Here is a 24,707-nt window from a genome sequence, read left to right as displayed (position 1 = left end):
TTGGCCTATGGGCTGTATTGTCATGGTTACGGTCCCTGTAGGCAATGGGATCAATGGACTTATTCAAATATAATAATAATAATAACAATAATAATAATTGAAAAGCTACTCTTTTTTGGAAATTCTAATGCAATTACTGAGCTCAGTTGACAGCCCTGATTTTCAGTCATATCATACCTGCAGATCAGAGGAAGTAGGGCTACTCCAGGGGGGCATAGCTATAGACATGTCAAGGAGACGTTAGAGTGATGCGTCAATCAGTACATTGCTTTTTGAGTCATAGAGAAAATCAGGACACCATGAGCATTTTAAATGTCAAACTATAAATGCATCTTATTGACACCGTGGGGCAATGACCTTTAAAAAACAATTACCCCTCTTCTCTGCCCTGACTCATTTTCACATACCCTTCTTTTAGAGTTGAATAGGCTCTATATGCAAAGCAGCCATAACCCAATTTGAGACCCGCTTGTGTAGCATGTGTTTCCAGTGAGCCAACATCCACTATACTATACAGTATCAGTAGCCTGGATTCCAGACTGATTCGCTATGTTCGTCTGGCTTCGTTATTCGCTCTGGCCAGGGTCCTACATATTTTACTCATATTTCCAAACGTCACCAATTACGTAGGCAAGTCAGGAAGTGACTCTAGTTACTCTAGGGAGCTACTGAGGGTGTTCACACCTAACATGACTCCGCCAGATGGGGCAGCAGAGAGTACACTTGGCCTGGCCAATCAGCGGCAGCTAGAGGCGGGATCAAGGCAGCACTGTGTATGCCTTCACACCTCTCCCCAGCCCCTTTCCAAAAGTAATCATGGCTATCTTTTGCCCTTGAAACAATTGTTTGTTCCATTGTAGACATGCGGTGCAGCATTGTCCAACAATTTGTTAGGCACATATCCACTCCAAAATGTATCTAACACACTAATAAATAATATAACATTTTATAAAGGCATACATGGACACGCCATTTTTATTTCCAGGGGACAATGACAAGTAATTAAAATCAAGCGATGAAAACATATTTGGAATGTTATAAGATGGGTGCTTAATCATTCACCCATTTAAACAATTGCTTTAACAGTCATTCAGATTGCACATCTGGCTCAGACCTGGGCTATATGAACACATGCAATTAAGAGAATTGGCAGTCGGGACCAGCGCCGCTGTAATATGTTCATGGACAGTGAGGTCTCCAAACTTATAGTAGCCACATCCTCTGGAGTTATGTGCAACCTGGGTTAGTTCACCCAAAAACTAACTTTATTTCAATCGATTACTCACCCCATGGCGACTTGAACTAATTTGGTATTTAAAGCGCCTCCTCCAGAGCCACTTCAACAGTGTCCCACTGTTTGTGCCGCTTTTGTGTCCCCATAGAGTTATACTGTGTCCCCATAGAGTTACACTGTGTCCCCATAGAGTTATACTGTGTCCCCATAGAGTTACACTGTGTCCCCATAGAGTTATACTGTGTCCCCATAGAGTTATAATGTGTCCCCATAGAGTTATACTGTGTCCCCATAGAGTTACACTGTGTCCCCATAGAGTTACACTGTGTCCCCATAGAGTTACACTGTGTCCCCATAGAGTTACACTGTGTCCCCATAGAGTTACACTGTGTCCCCATAGAGTTATACTGTGTCCCCATAGAGTTACACTGTGTCCCTCTGTCGGAGCGGTGTTTGAACCGATCTAAGACTAGAACAACCACTAAAGTCTCATTTTACCGCTTTCCTTGTACAACAAAGCTTCTGCTCTCCCAGATCTGGCTGTGACAAGTAAGGAGAGAGTTACAATAGTCAAGTTTTGACAGACAACAGTCCTGTCAAAACTTGACTATTGTAACTCTCTCCTTACTGGCCTACCGGCATGTGCACTGAAGCCTCTCCAACTGATCCAAAATGCCGCAGCTCGCTTGGTCTTCAACCAGCCAAAATTCTCACATGTCTCCCCCCTGCTCCGCTCCCTGCACTGGCTCCCGGTCGCTGCCCGCACAGAATACAAAACTCTGATATTGGCATTTAAAGCAACCAAAGGTATGGCTCCCCCATATCTTGCCAGCATGATTGAACCCTACAAACCCTCCCGCGCACTCAGATCAGCCAACGCAGGGAAGCTGGAAGTACCCTCACTAAAAACGCCGGGACAACGCTCCACACGTCCCAAACTCTTCTCCCTTCTGGCCCCAAAACTGTGGAATGCACTTCCCGTTGCAATCAGAACTGCAGCATCACTCCCGATCTTCCGCCGTAGTCTGAAAACCCACCTTTTCAGACTCCATCATGGCCCATAGCACTTACCCTACCCCCCTTAGACAGCACTTCTTAGACTTGTATAGCATTTGAAACAGACTTATAGCATGTCATGTAGACAGCACAATAAGTGCATTGTATGTAGTCATAGCACTTCATAGTATATATGTACAGCATAGTATAGCATATATGTATAGTGTCATTATATAGATATGTTCTAGTTATAGTTTATATGTATAGTGTCATTATATAGATATGTTCTAGTCACGTTCTTAGCTTACGCATGTTTCGCGATAAATGCATTTTACATATGTGATGTATTCCCATGCTTTTTGTTCTTGCCTAATGTAAGTCGCTCTGGATTAAGAGCGTCTGCTAAATGCCTAAATTGTAAATTGTAAATTGACAGGCTGTCTGCCCCACACTGAATACTATCGCCATTTTATTTCATTGTGTCAACTAAATCCTCCATTAGAGATGGTATTAATGCAATATAGATTCAACGTACTCAACCCTGCACACATTCTAAATATGCACCCGGAATATTTTACTGAGCAAATGGACTGTTACCAATAATAATGATAATAATAGTCTTCATTGTCTCCACATCATATATTTTCTTTGTCATGGACACTTGTACAGAACATTAATAATTCTACTCGAGTTGGAAGCATTAAGACCCATTTTAACCCTCAATGGCTTCCTTTCTGAAAAATAACGTTATTGTAAAAAGATTCACGCGTTTAGATATTGCTATTTACAATGAGAAGCGGACGCAAGCTGGTGCCACTTGGACCCGGACGTAATGTAGGACTACAAAATGACGTTGGACTAAAATACCGAATGGATATATTTTTCTTTTTTGTCGCATTCCTAAACCAATAATTTGATGACCAGCGATGGTTCCCTATGGATACACAAAGGAGACTTGCCAGCCTGATACCGCTCATAAACGTGGTGTCACGGCAGCCTGTGACTAACAGGGCATACATGACTGCTTTATTTTAGTGTAACTGCTTTGGTGATGGATTCAATTAATATACAAAACATAATCCATTCACGATGATGCGATTGGTGTCATTCATGTACTATTTGACAAAGATTTATCAACACACCGTCTTCTCACGCAATGATTGGAAGGATACGACCCTTTGATAAATCACACATGAGCCATGTTGTAAGATAATTCCTGGGCTCGAATTTAAGCTGGTTTCTACGTCCATTGATAAATGAGGGGCGTTGTGCTTTGAGGTCATTCCTGGATGGCTGTGATGGCGTGTGAGGCAGTGGTCTAGACTCTAGGTCATGACGTGCTGTGATTACTGACATGCAGAGACCTGATCTGCCAAGTGCTCGCACTCCAGGACACATGATGTTCATCATGAACTGTGTGCGCTGTGTGTGCGTGTGTGCCTGTGCGTGTGTTTAATCCAGTCTCATAATCTTTGAAGATTGCCTCACAAGGATAAGCCCAACACACACCCAACACAACAGCCGCCTCCGTTATTTTCAATTAACCTATCCCACACCGGCGGCATCAGACGCGCGCTGGCGCGCGTTCACGCCTCGCCTGACGCTCCGATACGCCACTGTTCTATTTTCCAGGCGTTGCCGCGCGGCCTCCATCCGGGAATCCGTGGGCGTGGCTGGCCAGCCGCGCGGTAGCGCGCCGCGTCCTGTGGGTGTTGCTGTGCGGCTATGACGCGCGGCAATACTGTGCCGCGTCGCTGCGCACCCGCTTCCCAGACGGTGTGTGTTGGGCTATAGAGAGAGGGAGGAGGAAACGGCTGTCTCCATTTCTTTGGACCTATGGTGACGACACAAATACTACTATACAGACTAGAGAACACTCATAACACCACAAGGCACTTGGGGAAAATATAACAAGATCTAACTTCAGAAACAAAGGGAATGAACGGCGATATCAAATATAAGTGACACTCCCATCAGGATTACAGAGTGTCTTCATAACACGGGCATGACAGTGTGTTTATTGGAATTTAGTTGTATGCCTCGGAGAGGCAACACAGGATGTAACACATCAATCAAGAATCGAAAATCAGGAGGGGTTTAAGTGTTGCTCATGCTCACTCATAAAGGTGCAAACAGTGACATGTTGGTGTGACATGTTTTGCAGGACTGTGCTAACAACAACAGTTATTCAATATGACTGACAACATAGTAAGCAAGATAATATTGAAATATGAAATGTAAAAATAAAATGAACCCATTTTGACCTGAGATCAGATTCTAAAAATGTCTTCTACATCCTGACAGTTTTCTGAAAAAGCTATGTTTCTATGTCAGTGGTTCTTCGATTTTTCAAAAATAGCAGACCTACAAGCTTGTAGATCTGCTATTTTTCAATAGCTAAAGCACAACATAATGCTAACACCAAAAGGGGTTCCCGCCCAAAATGGGTTAAGAATAACAATGATAAAACAAGTCTAGAAAGTACAGGTAAGACACACGCTCAAGCCCTCTTTAAAACCTATCCACCAAACAGACTAGTACAGATTACTACAGACTGGCAGTTGAATGAATTCGGGAGATCAGTTGCTGATAGCACGTGAGAGTCAACACCGACAGATTGATACTATGGTGCTAAACATAGGCTTGATGGGTTTTTTTCCAACATAAGCCCGTTGATTATGACGCTTCCCTACAACTTGAGACACCACTGTGCACCCACCGCCCATTCAACAACAGATTTTCAGCAACAGAAGATTTCCATCACTTACCCTAGCTCTGGTCCATAGCCTTCTACTGCTTCTACGATTCTGCCCTGCAGTATAAGGCTATGGGACTTTCAGTTTTAAATCTCAAATCGAAATCAGACCAGCCTCTCCTCTTTAGCGTATTTTAAAAGAACGTTTTTGCTACTCACCAAAACAAAGGTGGGTTGTGTCATTAGATAGCCTACTTTCCTTAGTGGACGCACTCTGAGCCACCGTTTATACACGTATAAACGGTACTTTTTGGCCAGAAAGGGATTTTGTTTCACCGGAGGAAAAATATTCTCTATGAGGCAGTTCTCTGGGCAATATCGGTAGAGGACGCAGCGGAGTAACTAAAAGTATTTTTTTTCCGGTGGAAACAAAATCCCTTTTTGGCCAAAAAGTACCGTTTATACGTGTGGTGGGTGGCTCAGAGTGCGTCCACTAAGGAAAGTAGGCTATCTAATGACACAACCCGCCTTTGTTTTGGTGAGTAGCAAAAACGTTCTTTTAAAATACGCTAAAGAGGAGAGGCTGGTCTGATTTCGATTTGAGATTTAAAACTGAAAGTCCCATAGCCTTATACTGCAGGGCAGAATCGTAGAAGCAGTAGAAGGCTATGGACCAGAGCTACACTTACCCCTGATGACGCCGGTGCGGTGAGTATAATAACATGCACCCAGTGACATTGTAACGGTTTGATAATTAAATGAACGGTTACTCTTTTTTAAATTACGGGATATTGACTGATCTCCTTCGACACAATTGATTGATGCTGAATGACAGGATAATAGCTTAATAGACATTAGACAACCAGCAAACACACTCAGTAATAACACAGCGAAGTTGTGATGAAGTTATGATAGCTTATATATAAATAAACCAAAGTCGGCGTCTCGCGCACGCCCGCACCTATTGTTCTCGTATAGTTCTGTGTGAATCCAAACAGTTCGCGTCTCCGAGCGGCGATCGCTTCCCAAAACGAACGAAAAATGTCAATCCAAAAAGTTATCCATAAGGTTATCCAAAAAGAAAAGGGATCCCCAGAAACGAAGTAATCCAAAAGTAATGACTCCAAAGGAAAAAACAACCGTGGATCCTCGCGGGGTATAAAATAAAATATAAACGGTCTCACCAATTACAGTAAGTCTTTTCTTATACAGCGCGCTGCAGTGTGGCCTTAGCTATTTTCCACCTATAGCTTTCCGAGTAGAGTTTATTATTAAATAAATAATGATCAAACTGGTCTAGGTCTCCTGTGGACTTCCTGGACGGTTTGCCTCTCTCGTTCCTTCCTCCCGCGGGCCGGCCACCAACGCCTATTTTACGTGCGTCAGACAGTCTCGGACCCGTCAATCAAAACAATCCCCTCAAATCATAACATAGGCTTTCAAAACACCCCTTAAAAAATAACAAAATAAAACATATTAGGGCCTTACCCTTAAAGGATGGCGTTAATTAAGGACCATTATACAATATCTGTGACATACACTTTTAAATGCAATAAATCCTTTTCTTAACGTGGCAGCGCTACAACATATAGGATGTACTGATGTACTCATACATCTAGTCATGCCTGCCACTATACCCTACAAGCGTTCAATACACTGCAAAATCCAATGTGTAAAAATTATGCTTGGGTGTGTTGCAGGTGGATTCAATCATGACCAATCTAAATGATCACCTTCCATTACCTTTAATAAGAACAGTGCACTGTGTAACTACGTACAGGTCACAGGGCCATGGAAGAAAAACATGTGAAACAGGTTCTCTCCCAAGAGCAAACTAATGTCCCCGAGTAGGAGGTACAGAGTCATCAACAGCAAGGTCTACAGCACCTCAAACAAACCACCAAGAGCCGATTATAAAAAATGATCTTGGGAGTGTGGAATCTGGAAATCATAATTCTATCCATAATGTGTGCTACTGTGCTCATAGCATATGGGTGATCCTGTTTATTCAGTAAGCATAGTTAATTGCACTAGTCAGTTCGTCTCCAAAGTCTGTGACTGTCTTCCACTACAGGTTCCCACACACCCGGTCCCATGTGGTGAGGGCCTGGCCATTTGCTATGACAAAAGGAGTTTGTTGACATGCTAAAACAGTAGATCAAAGGGCCACAGTGATCCTTCTAGGAATGGCCAAATGGTAGTCTGGTCCAATGTGTATTGTGTAAAACTGTACTTAAACCATGAGATTACTATGTCAGTCAGTCAGTCGACCCGAGGCCGTGAGGCTGGAGGAGCCTATGCCATGTCTTGCTATGCTGTGTACTTCGAAATAAACATCAAGGAACATCTTACTCTGTCTGCTGCCGTCTCACAATTATCTCAATGCTCTCCCAGTGTTTTGGTTAAGTTTGTATGGTCTCGTGTCATAAGATACGACAGATGGTGCGCGATCCCGACCTTCATGGTGTTTACACCAGTTAGGAGAAGAATCGGCGGCTTTTTTATTCAGTCTAATCAGCGAGTTTTTGTGAGAGACGGCGACGGCGGGTTCCAGCGGAACGAGGACGAGGATGGCGACGGACCACCGCGATGAGGAGTGTTGCGCAACGGCGGCCTGCGTCTCTTTCCGGCCGGCGGACAGAGGAGCGGTCGACGAGGAGCGGACAGCCACACGGCGGCCTTCGGTCATCAACTCTACGCAGGGGGACGGCGAGCAGAGGAGCGATGCGGCGCGGCGGGGGCACCAGCGTTCCAGGGGGAGAGGGGATCGCTCATCCCGACGGGGGGAGGCGGCCACTCGACGCTTGGCGCGGCGGTTTCCACTTTCGGGAATTCGTTTCGGAATGGACAGGAGGACAGTGTCAAACAGCGGCCGTGTAGTATGCGGTGTGCTGATCACACATTGCACGCACGACACGTGCCGAAGAAGGACACATCTCCGTGGCGGCGGTGGCTTGGCTTTCCATGGCCGACTGCCGACACAAGCTGAGGGCCTTGCGGACCTGCGGGGTCTGTGATGAAGTTACGTTGCGGCCTTTTTCTCTTCGTGTTCCCATCTCTGTTGTTTCAGAGCTGGGAGGGGGGAGGTGATGATGAGATGATTATGAGAACTTTCAGCGAAAACAGCGGTGAACATTTTCTCAACTTGATCCGTGGCTGAAGCGAACTTTGAGGTAACGGAATGCAGCAAACAGAAGATTTCCTTTGTTCATCATATCAGAGGGGAGACGGACATTCCTTCTTTCTGATTACAAATCGTGTGTCGTGTTTGTTTCAACGTGAATTAATAGGCCTCATGTTGGTATGTTTTGTCGTATAATTAGGTAAGTTGGTTCATAAGTAGCCTAATTGTGAATCAAATAGGTGTTTTCCTAGAGACGTGAAGAGAGTATTAATTAGTTAAATATTGCTTAAACTCTGGCCTGTTAATGTATTTGTTTATGGTCAGGATAGGTCTGGAGACTTATTTTGATTTTGTCCTGTGAAACTCCAAAGAGAGAGTTTCATGTGATTTGGTGTGTATGTTCTATATACCTTAGTGGAGCAGAGTTTTATTTAAAGCATTATAAACGTATAGATATGTTATGGCACGTCCTAAATTTCCTGAAAGCGGCAATGTCTTGTTTAAACGTCAGCTAATTGTAACTTACTAATCATTTTCCATTATCCATTGTTTAAGATACTTGTCAGGATAGTACAATTGGCAGTCGTTTGGTGCCGACAGTGTTAAAGTCAGGATAGTGATTCAATTACAGGGTAATTAATTGGTAGTCGTGTAGTACCGACAGTGTTTAAAGAGGGTTTAATTTGACTCTGTGGTTCTCTAGGGCTTAAAATGCGATTTTCTTTGTTTGTGCGCAGACGTACAAACTGAGATATTGGTCTTTGCTTTTGTCGAAGTTGACGAGGTGACGGCAGTTTTCATGTTCATTGTTCTGTAACATTTTTAGCCATAAGAGTTTGAAATAACGCAAAGAGAATTCTGATCCGATCCATCCACTGATACGAAATTGTATTTGAACTTACTGTAATGGAAACCATTTATGAATTATCCACTGATACGAAATTGTATTTGAACTTACTGTAAATGAAATCATTTATGTCAAGTTGTGTAACCTTAAATGTCTGTGTTTGAAAACCATGTTGGGGTAAAGCTGTTATTCTGGTGTCTTAAATGTGTTGTTAAACTGAGGATCAAGGGGGGTGGTAACTGGTAAGAATTATGGTTCCATATTTTTTTATATGACATATATGTCATAAGGGGGGTTATGTGGAATCTGGAAATCATAATTCTATCCATAATGTGTGCTACTGTGCTCATAGCATATGGGTGATCCTGTTTATTCAGTAAGCATAGTTAATTGCACTAGTCAGTTCGTCTCCAAAGTCTGTGACTGTCTTCCACTACAGGTTCCCACACACCCGGTCCCATGTGGTGAGGGCCTGGCCATTTGCTATGACAAAAGGAGTTTGTTGACATGCTAAAACAGTAGATCAAAGGGCCACAGTGATCCTTCTAGGAATGGCCAAATGGTAGTCTGGTCCAATGTGTATTGTGTAAAACTGTACTTAAACCATGAGATTACTATGTCAGTCAGTCAGTCGACCCGAGGCCGTGAGGCTGGAGGAGCCTATGCCATGTCTTGCTATGCTGTGTACTTCGAAATAAACATCAAGGAACATCTTACTCTGTCTGCTGCCGTCTCACAATTATCTCAATGCTCTCCCAGTGTTTTGGTTAAGTTTGTATGGTCTCGTGTCATAAGATACGACAGGAGGAAATAACAATTGCAGTTAATATGCTCTCTGTCTACCGAGCAATAATCTTCGTTCCTACTCTCACCTATATTGTCATGTACTGTAGTGTGGGTCATGGCCGAAAGAATAAGGTTGCAGATACAAGCATACTAAATGAGCTTCCTCAGACGGGTGGCTGGCATCTCCCTTAGAGATAGGGTGAGAAGTTCAGTCACGCAAGAGAGACTGAGTAGAATTGCTGCATGCTCCTTCGCTTGGAAAGGAGCCAGTTTAGGTGGTTTTTCGGGCATCTGATAAGGATTCCTCTTGAGCTTCTCCCGAGGGAGGTCCTTGGTGCACGTCCCGCTGGAAGGAGACCCCCAGGCAGACCAAGGATGATATGGAGGGATTATGGGATCTTTCTAAAGCCACTATTTGGGTAGTTGGTATTTTGGTTACCTGTCTAAATCCCTTAAACACCTCCGTTACCCGTTTTTGCATAGGTGTGGTTTGGGCGTTGCAATAATTAAACCAAAAATTGGAGCCCTATATCTCCAAAATCTGCCGGGAATGCCTCGGGATCCCCCTGAATAAAGTTGCTGTTGCTCTGGAGAGGGAAGTCTGGAGCTCTCTGGTGGAGCCTCCGCGACCCGACTACAGATAAGCGGTTGGAGATGGAAGGATGGAGTTGGCACTAGTCCTAAGCGGTTGGAGATGGAAGGATGGAGTTGGCACTAGTCCTATTAGAAGGGTTTATTGTTGTGAAGCCTAGTTCATAAGCTCAATTCATAATAATGAATTGCATTTTTATAGCGCTTTTCCAAGTGCTCAAAGCGCTTTACAATGGTTCATTCATTCATACATTGGGAGGTGAAGCGGCGAACAGTCGACGTCAGCGTCCTCACTTCCCACATTCACACACCAATGGTGGCAAGCTCACACCGACCGACTCATTGGAGGCAATGTAGGGTTCAGTGTCTTGCCCAAGGACACTTCGACATGTGGACAGGAGGAGCCGGGATTCGAACCGCCGACCCAGGGATCATTGGACGACCTGCTCTACCTCCTGAGCCACAGCAGTATAAACTAATAAAATACAAGGATAAACATCAAAAGGACTGCTGTGCAGATGTCTTCCTAGGGGGGCCTACAGGCATATCCGTTTGTTTGTACACAATATCATTTTCTGTATAGCATTTGCTTGTTTTGTGCTTTATGAAATGTTTGCAAGAACCCAAATTAATGAAAAATGTTTAACCACTTTAAACGTTGCATCCCTATTTGCTTTATAGTTCTGCTATTTTGCAATCTTTTTAAATGGGGATGTTAAATGTTAAAGGATGTTAGCACATTAGAACTGCCAGAGAGAAATAAACCCTCTGGTGGTTAGCAGTGCAGTGTGAAAGACAGGAGGGTAAGAAAGATCTCTGCGTATCTCTAAGTATGAATATTGTAACAATATAGTGGCTAGGGAATGCTCCATGAGAGATACACAGTCTCTGTTTCATGTGGTGCTGCAGGGTTCAGGGTTGTGACATGTCTTTGAGTGTGTGGCATACAGTTCGTGTCAGTTTAGACCGACTTTTCTCGTCAAAATTTGGATTGGCATAAAAGCGTAAGAGCTCCACAGAAATTGTACAATGCAGATTAAAAGGCTGTATGGCAATGGCAATATGACATTACAGGTCCTTTTTATACTCTACAGGAGTTATGTGGAATGTTTAGGCCTATAGCCTCAAGTGGATTAGCTCTTGTGCCCTTTTTCACATAGTATGTACAAATGTATTTTACGTCAATCAATCAAGTTAGTGTCCGTCAGTTTACTATGATAACATACCCCACTAAGGGCCGTTATGCAGCAGGAGTCTGGTTGTTTCCTTCTGTTGACAAAGAAGTGGAGGCCTTGAGGACACTAAGTGTGTCACTTGAGAGAGCCATTTTCTCCACGAGGCACTAATGAAAGATAGAGAGGAACCATTTTCCCGCCTGCAGACAATCAAATCAAAACCAATGCTTGAATCACAGGTGTAAACAGTGCTTCTTTTCTGCTCCCACGGGAAGCCATACTCCTCATGTTCTGCACCAGCTCATCTACACTATATGAGATGGGGGGTGCTTCTGGCCAAACAGTTCAACTCAACCATGCAACCAGCTACAGTGAGAGCACATGTGTTGTCATGCATGTGTTATTGCATGTTGTCGCTGAGGGGCAGAAACACAGCATCTCCACTTCGGATCTTTTTTATTTTTTTCTATATACTGTTTACATGCCACCATTTACTCCAGCGCTACGCCTCCCTTGCCTTGTATATAAAAGGATAGAGACTGAACTGGTGCGAAGCTCCGCCCCCCCCAGCTATTCATGTCAGTGGAAGTTGCTCAGTGGCGTTTTGAAGCACCCGGAAGACTGCCGGAAGTACCGTCTCAGAACGTCTTTTGATGGTCAAATGCGGAAGTGCAACCGAGCGCTCAATGTTAAAGCCCAGCTGCACGGGGTTTCCCGGTCATGAATCCACGGGTCCGCCTGTAGTCCCTCCTCCTACCACTAGGGCCCAGAGCTTCAACGTTGAATAGCCTCACTGGCCCCTTGGGTTTTGAAGAAGAAGTAATTCAACCTGCGTGAACCGGAAGTAGTAGTCTGCCATTTTCATGACACAGTGGGTCCCCATGTCTCTCGTCAGAAACGCTAATATCATAAGCGCAAAGTCACGCTGATTTTATATCGAGCTCCTTAACACTGTCCCTCACCTCATATCAACTCAATCTGAGCTTCAATCCAGAGAGAAATGCAGATAAAGATTGCACTTATAATGGGAGTGGACGGAAGGAAAACATTTGAATCGCCCACCATAGTGGAAGCAAGTGTTACCTAGCGAGGGTGGAGCTACTCTAATATCAGCGATACTTTTCTGAATCAATAGTAATCAATATTTCTAAGTTCTCGTCATTGGCGCTCTGGGTTTTAGGCCAGCTATGCTGTGTTATCCTGTTCATACTTGCAGTCCTTTGTGTACATGCATCAATGTCCTGGTGAGACGGTTCTCCAGCAGACCCTGCCTGCTGACATGAATAGAATCCACAAAACAAGAAGCCAAAGCCATGGTCACAGCTGAGGCTGGAGCCAAGCTGAGACTTTAACAGCTGTAATTCAAATAGCAGTGATAAGCTACTGGGCCCAGAGCTAGTAAACAACTGACAACAAGTCGATTAGAACCCCTTCGTTAGCTGCACGTTGAGTAGGAAGACAAATGAAAACGTTGTTTAATGTCCTTATTTAAGATAAGAGTAATCCCTAAATTGAAAAGTAAAGTTGAAAGTGGCTCACAGAGAGGGACAGTGGGATACAGACATGCTTGAAACACAAAGGGATGTTCTAGGAAGGGAAAAGAAAAGCTTTACCCAACACGGTTTTGCATCGCATGGGGCAGTTGTTTTATGGCAGACAACAAGGGAGAGAAACAAGATAAGCCAATCCCGGGAGTGTAAGAAAAGTTAGTTATTGCATTTTGGTACAAGGACATTATGCAATAACAGAAATAATTAAATGACGGTCGGAGAAGTACAGCAAAAAGGAAACAGACTTTGGTGTGAAGTAAGGACACATTTAGCGTGACTGAAGTAAGGACACATTTAGCGTGACTGAAGTGAGGACACATTTAGCGTGACTGAAGTGAGGACACATTTAGCGTGACTGAAGTGAGGACACATTTAGCGTGACTGAAGTGAGGACACATTTAGCGTGACTGAAGTGAGGACACATTTAGCGTGACTGAAGTGAGGACACATTTAGCGTGACTGAAGTGAGGACACATTTAGCGTGACTGAAGTGAGGACACATTTAGCGTGACTGAAGTGAGGACACATTTAGCGTGACTGAAGTAAGGACACATTTAGCGTGACTGAAGTAAGGACACATTTAGTGTGACTGAAGTAAGGACACATTTAGCGTGACTGAAGTGAGGACACATTTAGCGTGACTGAAGTGAGGACACATTTAGCGTGACTGAAGTGAGGACACATTTAGCGTGACTGAAGTGAGGACACATTTAGCGTGACTGAAGTGAGGACACATTTAGCGTGACTGAAGTGAGGACACATTTAGCGTGACTGAAGTAAGGACACATTTAGCGTGACTAGTGTCAGTAAGGACACATTTAGCGTGACTGAAGTAAGGACACATTTAGCGTGACTGAAGTGAGGACACATTTAGCGTGACTAGTGTCAGGATCTGGGGGCCATTTTCACTCATCTCTTTGTCATCTGTCAGTTTAGCATTCTCCCCCCCCCCCCCCCGACACCAGAGTAAGCCATTGTGACAGGTTGCCAGAGAGTGTTTCGACTGAATTAACCAAGTGCTTCAGGGAGACAGGCCTCCACAGCAAGTAATCCTACAGCCACAACCATTATCTCTGGAATCAGACCCATTCAGGATTAGAGCATAATATCTGAAAGAGAAGTTCAGTTTCCTTATTTGCAGAACCCATTTTTGGATGGTTGGATACAATAACTTAAAAAGGGATGAATCTGTCTGTATGGATCAATGGAAAGGTTGCGTTTCTACATACATCAGATGTATTCTCGACTGCAAAGATTGGTTGCACGTGCATCTGTATTCGGGTAAATACATCACAACCCCATAGAATAACTTAGTTATTGGTGTATGAAATGCTTTAGTTTAATAATAAAACTAAAGCACTGCACTACTCAGTGCAGTTGTGCAGTATAGTACAGTAAAACATACAGTGCTACTCACACACACAACTCCAACGTCATGATCAAGTATGCCGATGAAACGACAGTGATGGGCCAGATTGTTGAAGACACCTTTGGTTGTCAGGAGAACAATCTTGCTCTCAGCGTCAGACCCATGGAGAACAGGAGGCCGGGGAGCGAGCACGCTCCTATCTACATCATCAGCATTGCAGTGGAGAGAGGGCAAGTACCTCTGTATAGGCTACGCATCGCTGCAGACCTTAACCCTTGCATTGCAGTGGAGAGAGGCCAAGTACCTCTGTATAGGCTACGCATCGCTGCAGACCTTAACCCTTGCATTGCAGTGGAGAGAGGCCAAGTACCTCTGTATAGGCTACGCGTCGCTGCAGACCTTAACCCTTACATTGCAGTGGAGAGAGGGCAAGTACCTCTGTATAGGCTGAACGGTTTCCACCTGGTTACCCATCAGACTGTTGAACAAGCTCTCAGTCCTGACAACACAGGCTTCCATACCGGATAGATTGGGTGCTCCACTGCTACACTGTCACGTTTGTTATTATAACTTATTGGTATTTTCTTTTAAACCATGTACCTTTCAGTATGTACATATTTTATACTGCTCATATTAACATGTCTGATGTGGGTTTCTCCCGTTCTCTTTTCTTTCTTCATGTAAACGATGGAAGCTTGTACAACAAATAAATGGTAAATGGTGCATTTATATAGCGCCTTTATCCAAGGCGCTTTACATAGATTGTGCATTACATTCACCCATTCACACACACATTCATACACCGATTGCGGTGGAAGCCATGCAAGGTACCAACCAGCACATCGGGAGCAATTTGGGATTCAGTGTCTTGCCCAAGGACACTTCGACATGTAGCCAGGAGGAGCCGAGATTCGAACCGCCGACCCATGGATCATTGGACGACCTGCTCTACCTCTTGAGCCACAGTCGCCCATCCCAACCACGTTTTGCCCATGTACAACTGTGAGGTGACAATAACGTTCAAGTTGATACTATTACATCTCTATGAAAATGACACCCACACATAATTCTACATTAATTCAAACTCTGAACTCTGACTGAAGAAGGAGTGTGGGAGATAGATTGGTTATCGAGTCTAATGATCCTTACATCCTGATGTGAAAGAAAATATTTCAAAAGAATGACAAGAAGAAAAAATAACGGTTGTTATGCGTATGGATGGACAATCAAAAGCTATTTGAAATATATTTTGATATTTACTGAAATGGTGGGTACCATACAGTACATCAACTGCATGAAATCTAAAGTGTTCTTTTTTTAACACATATTTTGCTAAGGATGAAATTCAACTCGCTAGGGGCAAACCCATCACCTCAGCAATCTGCTATTGGCTGGTGTTGATGGCACTAAGCCACAGTCTAGCTGTATTAACAGATAAAATAGCTGGGTGGGAATTTGGCTCTTAAATGTGTTGATGTCCAATACTCTGCCATTTTATTTATGCATGTTATGAGGCAGCTTGTCGCATTTGCAGCCACATCACACTTTGGAAATCACTGGGCTGTGCATTAGCTGGAAATCTCTGCACAAAATAATTTCAAACTCTCCCTGTCACATTTGAGAAAGAACAAAAAAAAAACAATCCCGGTAGCATCTTCTGATTCTTCTCTACAGACTAGATAATTCATTTTTGCATACAGGATTTGGCTTTCGCTCATATCCATATATGGCAGATGTCCTTCCATCTCTAGATGGAAGGGAAAACTCATGAGCTCCTCCAAAAGAAATGTGTGCATGTGACATGCATGCGTGCACTCATACATAGTAGGGATGCCAGAAACTGATAAAAGTAAAATTCATCCCTAGTACACACGTGCGTGCGTGTGGGTGTGCATGCATGCGTTGCGTTTATAGCCAACAAGATGTTTTATATTTGACAAACAATCCATTCAAAATACTCTTCAATGGCTTTCATTTAGTGTAAAGGCCTTGACAGAGTCCGTTTTTGCATTCAGGAGGGGTGAGTCAAAAGCACACAAAAAACGCAACGTTACTTACAGTACATAGTCCCTGCGTGAGTTGCGTCGCTATTGTAGGCTTGTGTGGGTCTATAATGTGCAATCAATTATTCGTCCACTAGATGGCAGCTATGACAGATTGGATTGTACAAACTGTACTGATACACGTGCCACTTTATTTTTGTTACGAGTTGAGATGTAGTTATAACTGTATAGAGTGAGATTTATCATCGAACAATCCTGTTTAACTTTCAATGTGATTGCGAACGAAGTGAGCACTAACTATAGAAGCTGGCCAAAACTGTCTGTGTGTCTGTCTGTCTGTCTGTGTGTGTGTGTGTGTGTGTGTGTGTGTCACGCTGTAACACCACCCGCCTACCACCAGAGGGCAACTGAAATTGGAACGATACAGAGGTGTGTGTGTGTGTGTGTGTGTGTGTGTGTGTGTGTGTGTGTGTGTGTGTGTGTGTGTGTGTGTGTGTGTGTGTGTGTGTCAGACTGCCACAACAGCTTAATTCGCTTCCCGCGTTTACGCGTCTTACTTGTATATCCATGCCGATCGTGTTTACGTTTACAACTCAATGTGCCGGTGGAAGTGTCATCCTCTTTCAAGAAAGAGGGGTCGAGCAGAGGAGGAGAAGCCTTCTTGCTCTCTGCTGCCAAAGGTTGCCAGGGGGTACTTTTGCTCTGCTTGCGTCGAAGAACGCTTCTTGCTTGCGTTGGGTTGGGGTCCATTCCCAACCTGACGGATCGCGACGGATCACGCAAAGGGAGCTGACGTAAGGGGAGATATTTCTCTCGCCCTCCGTTGCGTAGTGCTTCTTGCGTCGATTACGTTCGACTCTGTAAAGCTCGTTTCCTGGTTTCAAACACATAGAGGACATCCATCTTGGCAGATACAGGTCATGTTTTAAACATAGAGGCAGATAAAAACACGTGTACACCGAAAAGCACTAACTCAATGCCCTAAGCACTAACTCAATGCCCTAAGCACTAACTCATTGCCCTAAGCACTAACTCAATGCCCTAAGCACTAACTCAATGCCCTAAAGCACTAACTCAATGCCCTAAGCACTAACTCAATGCCCTAAGCACTAACTCAATGCCCTAAGCACTAACTCAATGCCCTAAGCACTAACTCAATGCCCTAAAGCACTAACTCAATGCCCTAAGCACTAACTCAATGCCCTAAAGCACTAACTCAATGCCCTAAGCACTAACTCAATGCCCTAAGCACTAACTCAATGCCCTAAGCACTAACTCAATGCCCTAAAGCACAGCCAATGTTAAGTTAATTCTGTGTCTCTGATGGATGTGGAGTGAGGTTCATGGCCAGTGATAGCATCATTTCAAGACCAAACTTATGTGACTGCTATAGACGCCTTAACAGACGACGTCACACTGATAAGAAACAGCATGCGTGTAAAAAACGTGTAAAAAATGCCCCTTCAAACTTTCAGATGCTGTTTTTCTCCCAGTGTGGAGGAAGAATGATTAGGATTTGTATTGTATTCTCTCACTCTTGAAATATATAATCCATTGGTTTCTGTTGTGTGAACAATAAGTCATTCAAAGCAGTTGTCTTCAAAACCACACCTCCAGTCGCTGTCATAAGAACGGGAGGTGCGCTCATGATAACGGCAGCAGAGCCGGTTTGTCCACGCGCACCTGCAGCCCATCAAGTATAATTTATGCTTCGTCCCGCGATGGTGACGCGCACGCAGACCTCTACACTCACAATAGTGGCATCCGCGATGCGATGTGAGCTTGTATATCAGCTGTTCTCTGTGCGCAATACTGTTGCGCTTTGAAGTATAAATGTCTCCTAGGGTGCATCTCACTAGCCAACACACAAGAGGAGGTTGAATGAACTGAAACCAGCGCTCCCCAAAACAACAGGTTTGGAGATCTGTTGGGAATTGATTACATGAACCCGTGCGAACAGTCCCAATGTTTGTAAACAAATAATTGGTCTATAAGCAAATAATTAAGTAGGCTGATTCCAAATGGTAGCACCTTTATTACAGCAAAATAAGTTTTGCTGTAACAGACTATTTATCGTGTTACAACATGAAACATTTGATGTGATAACTTATATTATTTTAACATTAAATTAATAGTATATTGTATGATACGTTTGTACAAGATATCTTGTTATAAGAGGAAAATTACTATGTAAATATATCAAATTCATACTATACTACATGGTTCCGATCTTTTCTTTCTGCTGTGGCTGCAAAAACACTTTCATAACGTACATTTGCTTTTGCAAAGTTAGAAGCCTCCCCCTTAAACTTAGACCAATAGATCGACACAGACAGACAGACAGACAGACAGACAGACAGAGTGACAGACAGAGTGACAGACAGACAGACAGACAGACAGACAGACAGACAGACAGACAGACAGACAGACAGACAGACAGACAGACAGACAGACAGACAGACAGACAGACAGACATAGTAGGTTCAGGTGTTCACAAGTTGATCTCTGGCAGCTCTGCGTTAAGTGGCAGAGATATGAGCATGCAGGGTAATTGACTTTGTGATGTGGCTCCATCGCAGCAGTGGGTGCACCACAGACACAGTGGGTGCACCACAGACACAGTGGGTGCACCACAGACACAGTGGGTGCACCACAGACACAGTGGGTGCACCACAGACACAGTGGGTGCACCACAGACACAGTGGGTGCACCACAGACACAGCACCACAGACACAGTGGGTGCACCACAGACACAGTGGGTGCACCACAGACACAGTGGGTGCACCACAGACACAGTGGGTGCACCACAGACACAGCACCACAGACACAGTGGGTGCACCACAGACACAGTGGGTGCACCACAGACAGTGGGTGCACCACAGACACAGTGGGTGCACCACAGACACAGTGGGTGCACCACAGACACCACAGACACAGTGGGTGCACCACAGACACAGTGGGTGCACCACAGACACAGTGGGTGCACCACAGACACAGTGGGTGCACCACAGACACAGTGGGTGCACCACAGACACAGCATGTGTCCACAGGGAGGACAACCCACAGCATCACTCTGAACCGGCCCACAGGCATCCTCCCTCTCTCTCTCTCTCTCCCTCTCCCTCTCCCCCTCTCTCTCCCCCTCTCTCTCCCCTCTCTCTCTCTCTCTCTCTCTCTCTCTCTCTCTCTCTCTCTCTCTCTCTCTCTCTCTCATGTTAGGAATAAAACGCTCTATCCCCCCCGCTGTCGTTCTCTGCACATCTTTTCACTGCATTGTTTCTCTGCAGCTTTCAAACTCTCAGCATGGAATAAGTACCACTCTGGGCATTCCTTCATCCTACACTACCCCTCTTTCTCCCTGTGGGCTTTTAAACGTTAAACGCACAACGCTATCTATATCTGTCAATCAGATTCCCAAATTCTCACACATATTTTTCTGCCTACTCTTTTATAAGATTCCATCCCACCACCCTCGGACATCAATTTCCATAAATCATTAATTAGCCAAAGGAGCAAAAAATATAAGCAGCAGACGTTTCGTGGGGAGATATTTATTAGTGTACCACCTGTTATCTTTCCTGGGCTAATTTAGAGCTCATCCAAGGTTACTGACAAGGCGTCTCCCCCTTTGGGAGCTATAGCTCTCTGCCAGACTTTGTATTGTACTGTATTAGCACAGCGGCAGCGGTGGCCGAACGGTTTGCGGAGCGGTCTTGATACCGGAAGGTCACCAGTTCGTATCCCCGGACTGGCACGTTCAAATTACCACCGCTGAAGTGCCCTTGAGCAAGGCATTGAACCACTACCATGAAATGTTCTATGAGCAGTAAGGCTGTCCCCAAACATTCAAGGTTCGAATGTTCGCTCGTTAGGGTTGCCACTCGAATCTTAATTAATGGGCTTGAACCATTCGTTTTATTTTTTTTATTAAAACAAAAATATTATGTTTTTCCTTTTTTATTAACTCGAAAATATATCTTGGCGAGAATGCGATATGAGCATGTAAAAAAAAGTAGGTTTCTAGTGCATTCCTGTCAGAAGTTATGATTTTTTATATCTCCTTGTTCTTATGTCCCTCTCCAAAGTCTACCGTGCACAACTGCACATTAATTGATTGGCCTGCAGCTGAGGTGATTGACCTTTCTCACCTTGTTCTGTGAGAACAAAATAGTTCCATTGAATGGAATGTCTGACGTGTCTCACTCACTCACACACACACACACACACACACACACACACACACACTCCCCAGCATGATCGCTGATAGAGGGAACCGTTCTTAGCAGCCATAATATATTAGCATCTATGCTCTCTAGCATCACATAGCCTATTGCTAAAAAATAAGTGAACTTTGATCATTGTTAAGCAAAACGGTCACAGGTTCTGCTTTTGCCCTGTGCCCACTTCAATGCGCTTCTACACAGGTGGAACAAATGAACGAGTGACAGCTAACGAGCAAGCTACGCTGTCGTCTGCCAGCAAGCTCGCAGATCAGCTGTTTTCGCGGAGCCACTTGACTGTGTGCGCGTGTGTGTGTGTGTGTGTGTGTGTGTGTGTGTGTGTGTGTGTGTTGGGAGAGACGAGAGAGATTGATAAAGAGCAGGGGAGATGCGCTGCTCTCTGATCGAGACGGATATCTCAAAGGTTATTTTTTAAATGAATTAGAAACAAATGGTCCGGATGTTCGCTCGAAAATTCCTGCCGAAGTTCGAGTCCTAAAAAAAGGGCTAGGGTACAGCCTTAATGAGCAGTGCCTGGCTGTAAACAAGTATATGATGCTTAGTCCAGTTACCCTGGGTAAATATAGTAACTTTGCTTTGTTAGCCACTATACAGGCGCAAGGACTAGGAGCTGAGTTACTGAAGACACGCAAAGGCCTGAATTGGATGTGTTGTTGCAAACAAACATGTGCTACGATGAATGATTGTTTTCTGTTTATTTTCATTTTCTCCACAATTTGGCCATTGTCAATTCTCTCTCTGTGCATAGTGTGGTCCTCGTCACTGCCAACCTCCACACCGGCAGTGACAACAAGAGACAAATCGACTGTGAGACATTTCATTTCCAATAAGCACGGCTAGACAAAGAGAGACAAAGGACAAAATAACAGCCAGTGGAGGTGACTGAGGACAGTGTGGTGTTCTTCCACTATACAACATTTTGACTTTAGTTGTTATTAATCACAGAATGGAAGAAGAGCCATTAATGTGTGTTCTTTCTTCTTATTTTTATTTTTTTACCTATACAAGGACAAATCTACGGGAAGCTCTATTTTCCAGTCATATGACCTGCCCTTGAATGATGTATGAAGGCAGATTTCAAAGGTTGTTGGGATTACAGATGAGCTTTATTATATTAATGTAAAATCAAGTGAATCACTATTCTGGTTTGAATGATAACAGACGGACAGCAACTCTGCCACAAGAGGCAGCTAAAATGTGGATATAGAGGCATGCCCATGATAGACGCTACAGGACAAAAACTGAGTCACTGCTGGTGTGAAAGCACGGGAGGGTGAATAAAACCACATAGCAGCAATTTATTTTTCACCTGAAAGTGAAGCGTTTCACTGGGAGGGTCACGCTATCCTTCCACGACCTCTCTCAGCTGACCAGGCACCCTGACCTACCTAGCATACGATCCCCCTGGCCAGCTGACCAGGCCCCACCCTGACCTACCTAGCATACGATCCCCCTGGCCAGCTGACCAGGCCCCACCCTGACCTACCTAGCATACGATCCCCCTGGCCAGCTGACCAGGCCCCACCCTGACCTACCTAGCATAGGATCCCCCTGGCCCGCTGACTTCCCACCTGTGAACACATGCCAATTATATGTTGGTTGGAGCGCCCCAGCTGAGCCAGAGGCCCCACTGCCAGGATAGAGTGGCGTGGAGGTGAGGTTGCTGTGGTTATACCTCTATCTCCACCTGGATGCCTCATGAATCATGAGGCATCATGAGTCATGATGAATGATTGCCATGACGATGGCTTTAATAATATGTATATGGCTCATGCTGGTGGCTCAGGCATATCCTTTTTATAATACCACAAGTATTTGTGATGCCAAGAAAAATAAAGTAGTCGTGCTGTACTTGTACTGTACTGCACTGCAATCGTACTCGTACTGTACTTGTACTGTGCTGCACGGGTACTGTACTCTGCTGTACTGTACTGGTCTTACTGTACTGACTGTACTACTCCGTACTGTACTGTACAACTCTGTGTTGTACTGTACTGTACTTTGTATTGTATTGTACTGCACTACTCCGGATTGTACTGTACTGTACTAATCCGTACTGTACTAATTATACTGTACTGAAATGTACTGTATTGTACTAATCGTACTCTACTCCTCCCTGGCCTGTGTGTGTGTGTGTGTGTGTGTGTGTGTGTGTGTGTGTGTGTGTGTGTGTGTGTGTGTGTGTGTGAGACACGCTGCACAACAGTAACACCCAGTGGTATTGGCGAGGTGTTTCAGCTTTCCGTGCTCGGACACAGAGACATACAGACACGTACATAGTACTGTACACATAGGGACACACATTGCTGCGTAAAATATTAAATAGCAGCTGTAGATGGGAAAGGAATCAATATTATGACCTACTAATCTTGATTATTTATGAATAAGCTGCCGAATGACCTGACTGCACTTCTGCTCCAACTGCGCCACTGTCTGGGGAGTCTCTCCACGACTACGTTGCTCACTCAACGGTGCACAGAGACAGACAGGCAAGGAGAAATGACACTAGCAATTCACAAGAACGTTGGTGTAACTATATCTGCGTGGGAATCTAAATATGTTATATACACAAGACACAAGTTTTTTGTTCAAGTAAAAAGAAAAATATGGTGCCTGTCTCTGGAGTATAGGAGGAGAAATGGGGGAAGAGGGGGGCTGCGATTGGCTGGACGCTAGTGCACTAGCGTCACACTAGCCTCGTTCCCAGCCTTTTCCCTTCTCCCAGGAGGAAGGCCTGGTCACGACCTGATGCAGAGTGTCTACTAAGGCGGGTACATCCATCGTATAAGTACTTTACCCCGGAAAACTATAATTTCCGACCAATCACAACCCTCATTTCATGCACGTAGATTGTACATAGATTTACAAAGCTGCAGTGTAATTTCCTTGGTGGCGTTACTTCTGCCATATTCCAGTACTTCTGTTTAGACTTCAACCGATGTCTTACCCAGCTTGGCTTCACACCAGTTTCAAAGTTCAGCTTTTACCAGTTTTGAATAGGCATGTAACGATATATCGTATAACGATATATATCGATATTAATCCCGACGATATGAATCGATTCATTGAAATTTAAAAATCGTTTTTTTTTGTCATATTCCATCATATTCAAATGCTTTTGGAGAGAAATGAAACTTTCAGTAGTAGAGCACTGTAGAGGGGAGCTGTGTGTGTCTGTGACTGTGCCCAGGTGATGATTGTCGTTGATGCTCATCAAGGAAGGCAATTATGTTTCTGCACTGTCAAAAGTAATGCTACTTCTTTTGCAATGTAGTTAAATAAAAAATCTCAGGGGGGAAGATAAATTATATAAAATTAAAGAAAACGGTAATTTCTCTTTAAAATATATATATGTTTTAATATCGTGAAAGATCGTATCGTGAACCTCATATCGTGATACGAATCGTATCGTGAGTTGAGGGAATCGTTACATGCCTAGTTTTGAAGCCACGCTTTTTTATGTCTATATATGGCACCTGGCCCAGCGGAGATATGATGTCTATATACCTTCATGGCACCTGGCCCAGCGGAGATATGATGAGATATGATGATATATATATATATGAGATATGTCTATATACCTTCATGGCACCTGGCCCAGCGGAGATATGATGTCTATATATGATGAGATATGATGATATATATATATATGAGATATGTCTATATACCTTCATGGCACCTGGCCCAGCGGAGATATGCGCTCCACGGAGCTGAATATAGCTGAATAATACAAAGAATAATACAAAAGAAACTCACCACTAATGGTGGTTCTCTTGGGCAGTATGGTGACGGCTCCCACAGCAGCCCCTTCCAGCTGGTGGATAGGGCTGTTCTTGGCGCCCCAACTGTCTGAGCCGATCCACAGGAAATGGCCCACCTGGTCCGCTCGCTTACTGGCATTCAGGAGGCCCCTTGAAAACAAGTACACCACATTTTTAGTCATGTAGTAACATCATTTACAAACAGCAATTAGATAAAGGATACAGTATAAAATGAGACTTTGCACATGAATGAATATTTGCATGCTCAAGAAAGAGTCCGTTTTTTATACTTGTTGCCTCCGCCAGGCCGAAGGCGTGGCAGAGACCATGTCTTC

General features: G+C 44.2%; 1 protein-coding gene across 1 annotated transcript in view; it reads right to left on the bottom strand.

Moving 5' to 3' along the window:
- Positions 1-24,707, bottom strand: part of grm7 (glutamate metabotropic receptor 7) — a 348,652-nt gene that overhangs the window by 176,266 nt on the left and 147,679 nt on the right. The window contains exon 4 of the mRNA XM_079511050.1: positions 24,368-24,522. Within this exon, the coding sequence (XP_079367176.1) occupies positions 24,368-24,522 (155 nt within the window). The remainder of the gene's footprint in view (positions 1-24,367; positions 24,523-24,707) is intronic.

The sequence above is a fragment of the Electrona antarctica genome (genome assembly GCF_951216825.1).
Source record: "Electrona antarctica genome assembly, chromosome: 9".
Taxonomy (NCBI): Eukaryota; Metazoa; Chordata; class Actinopteri; order Myctophiformes; family Myctophidae; genus Electrona; species Electrona antarctica.
Note: the sequence above shows the minus strand (reverse complement) of the source record. Positions and strands in the feature narration are given on the sequence as shown.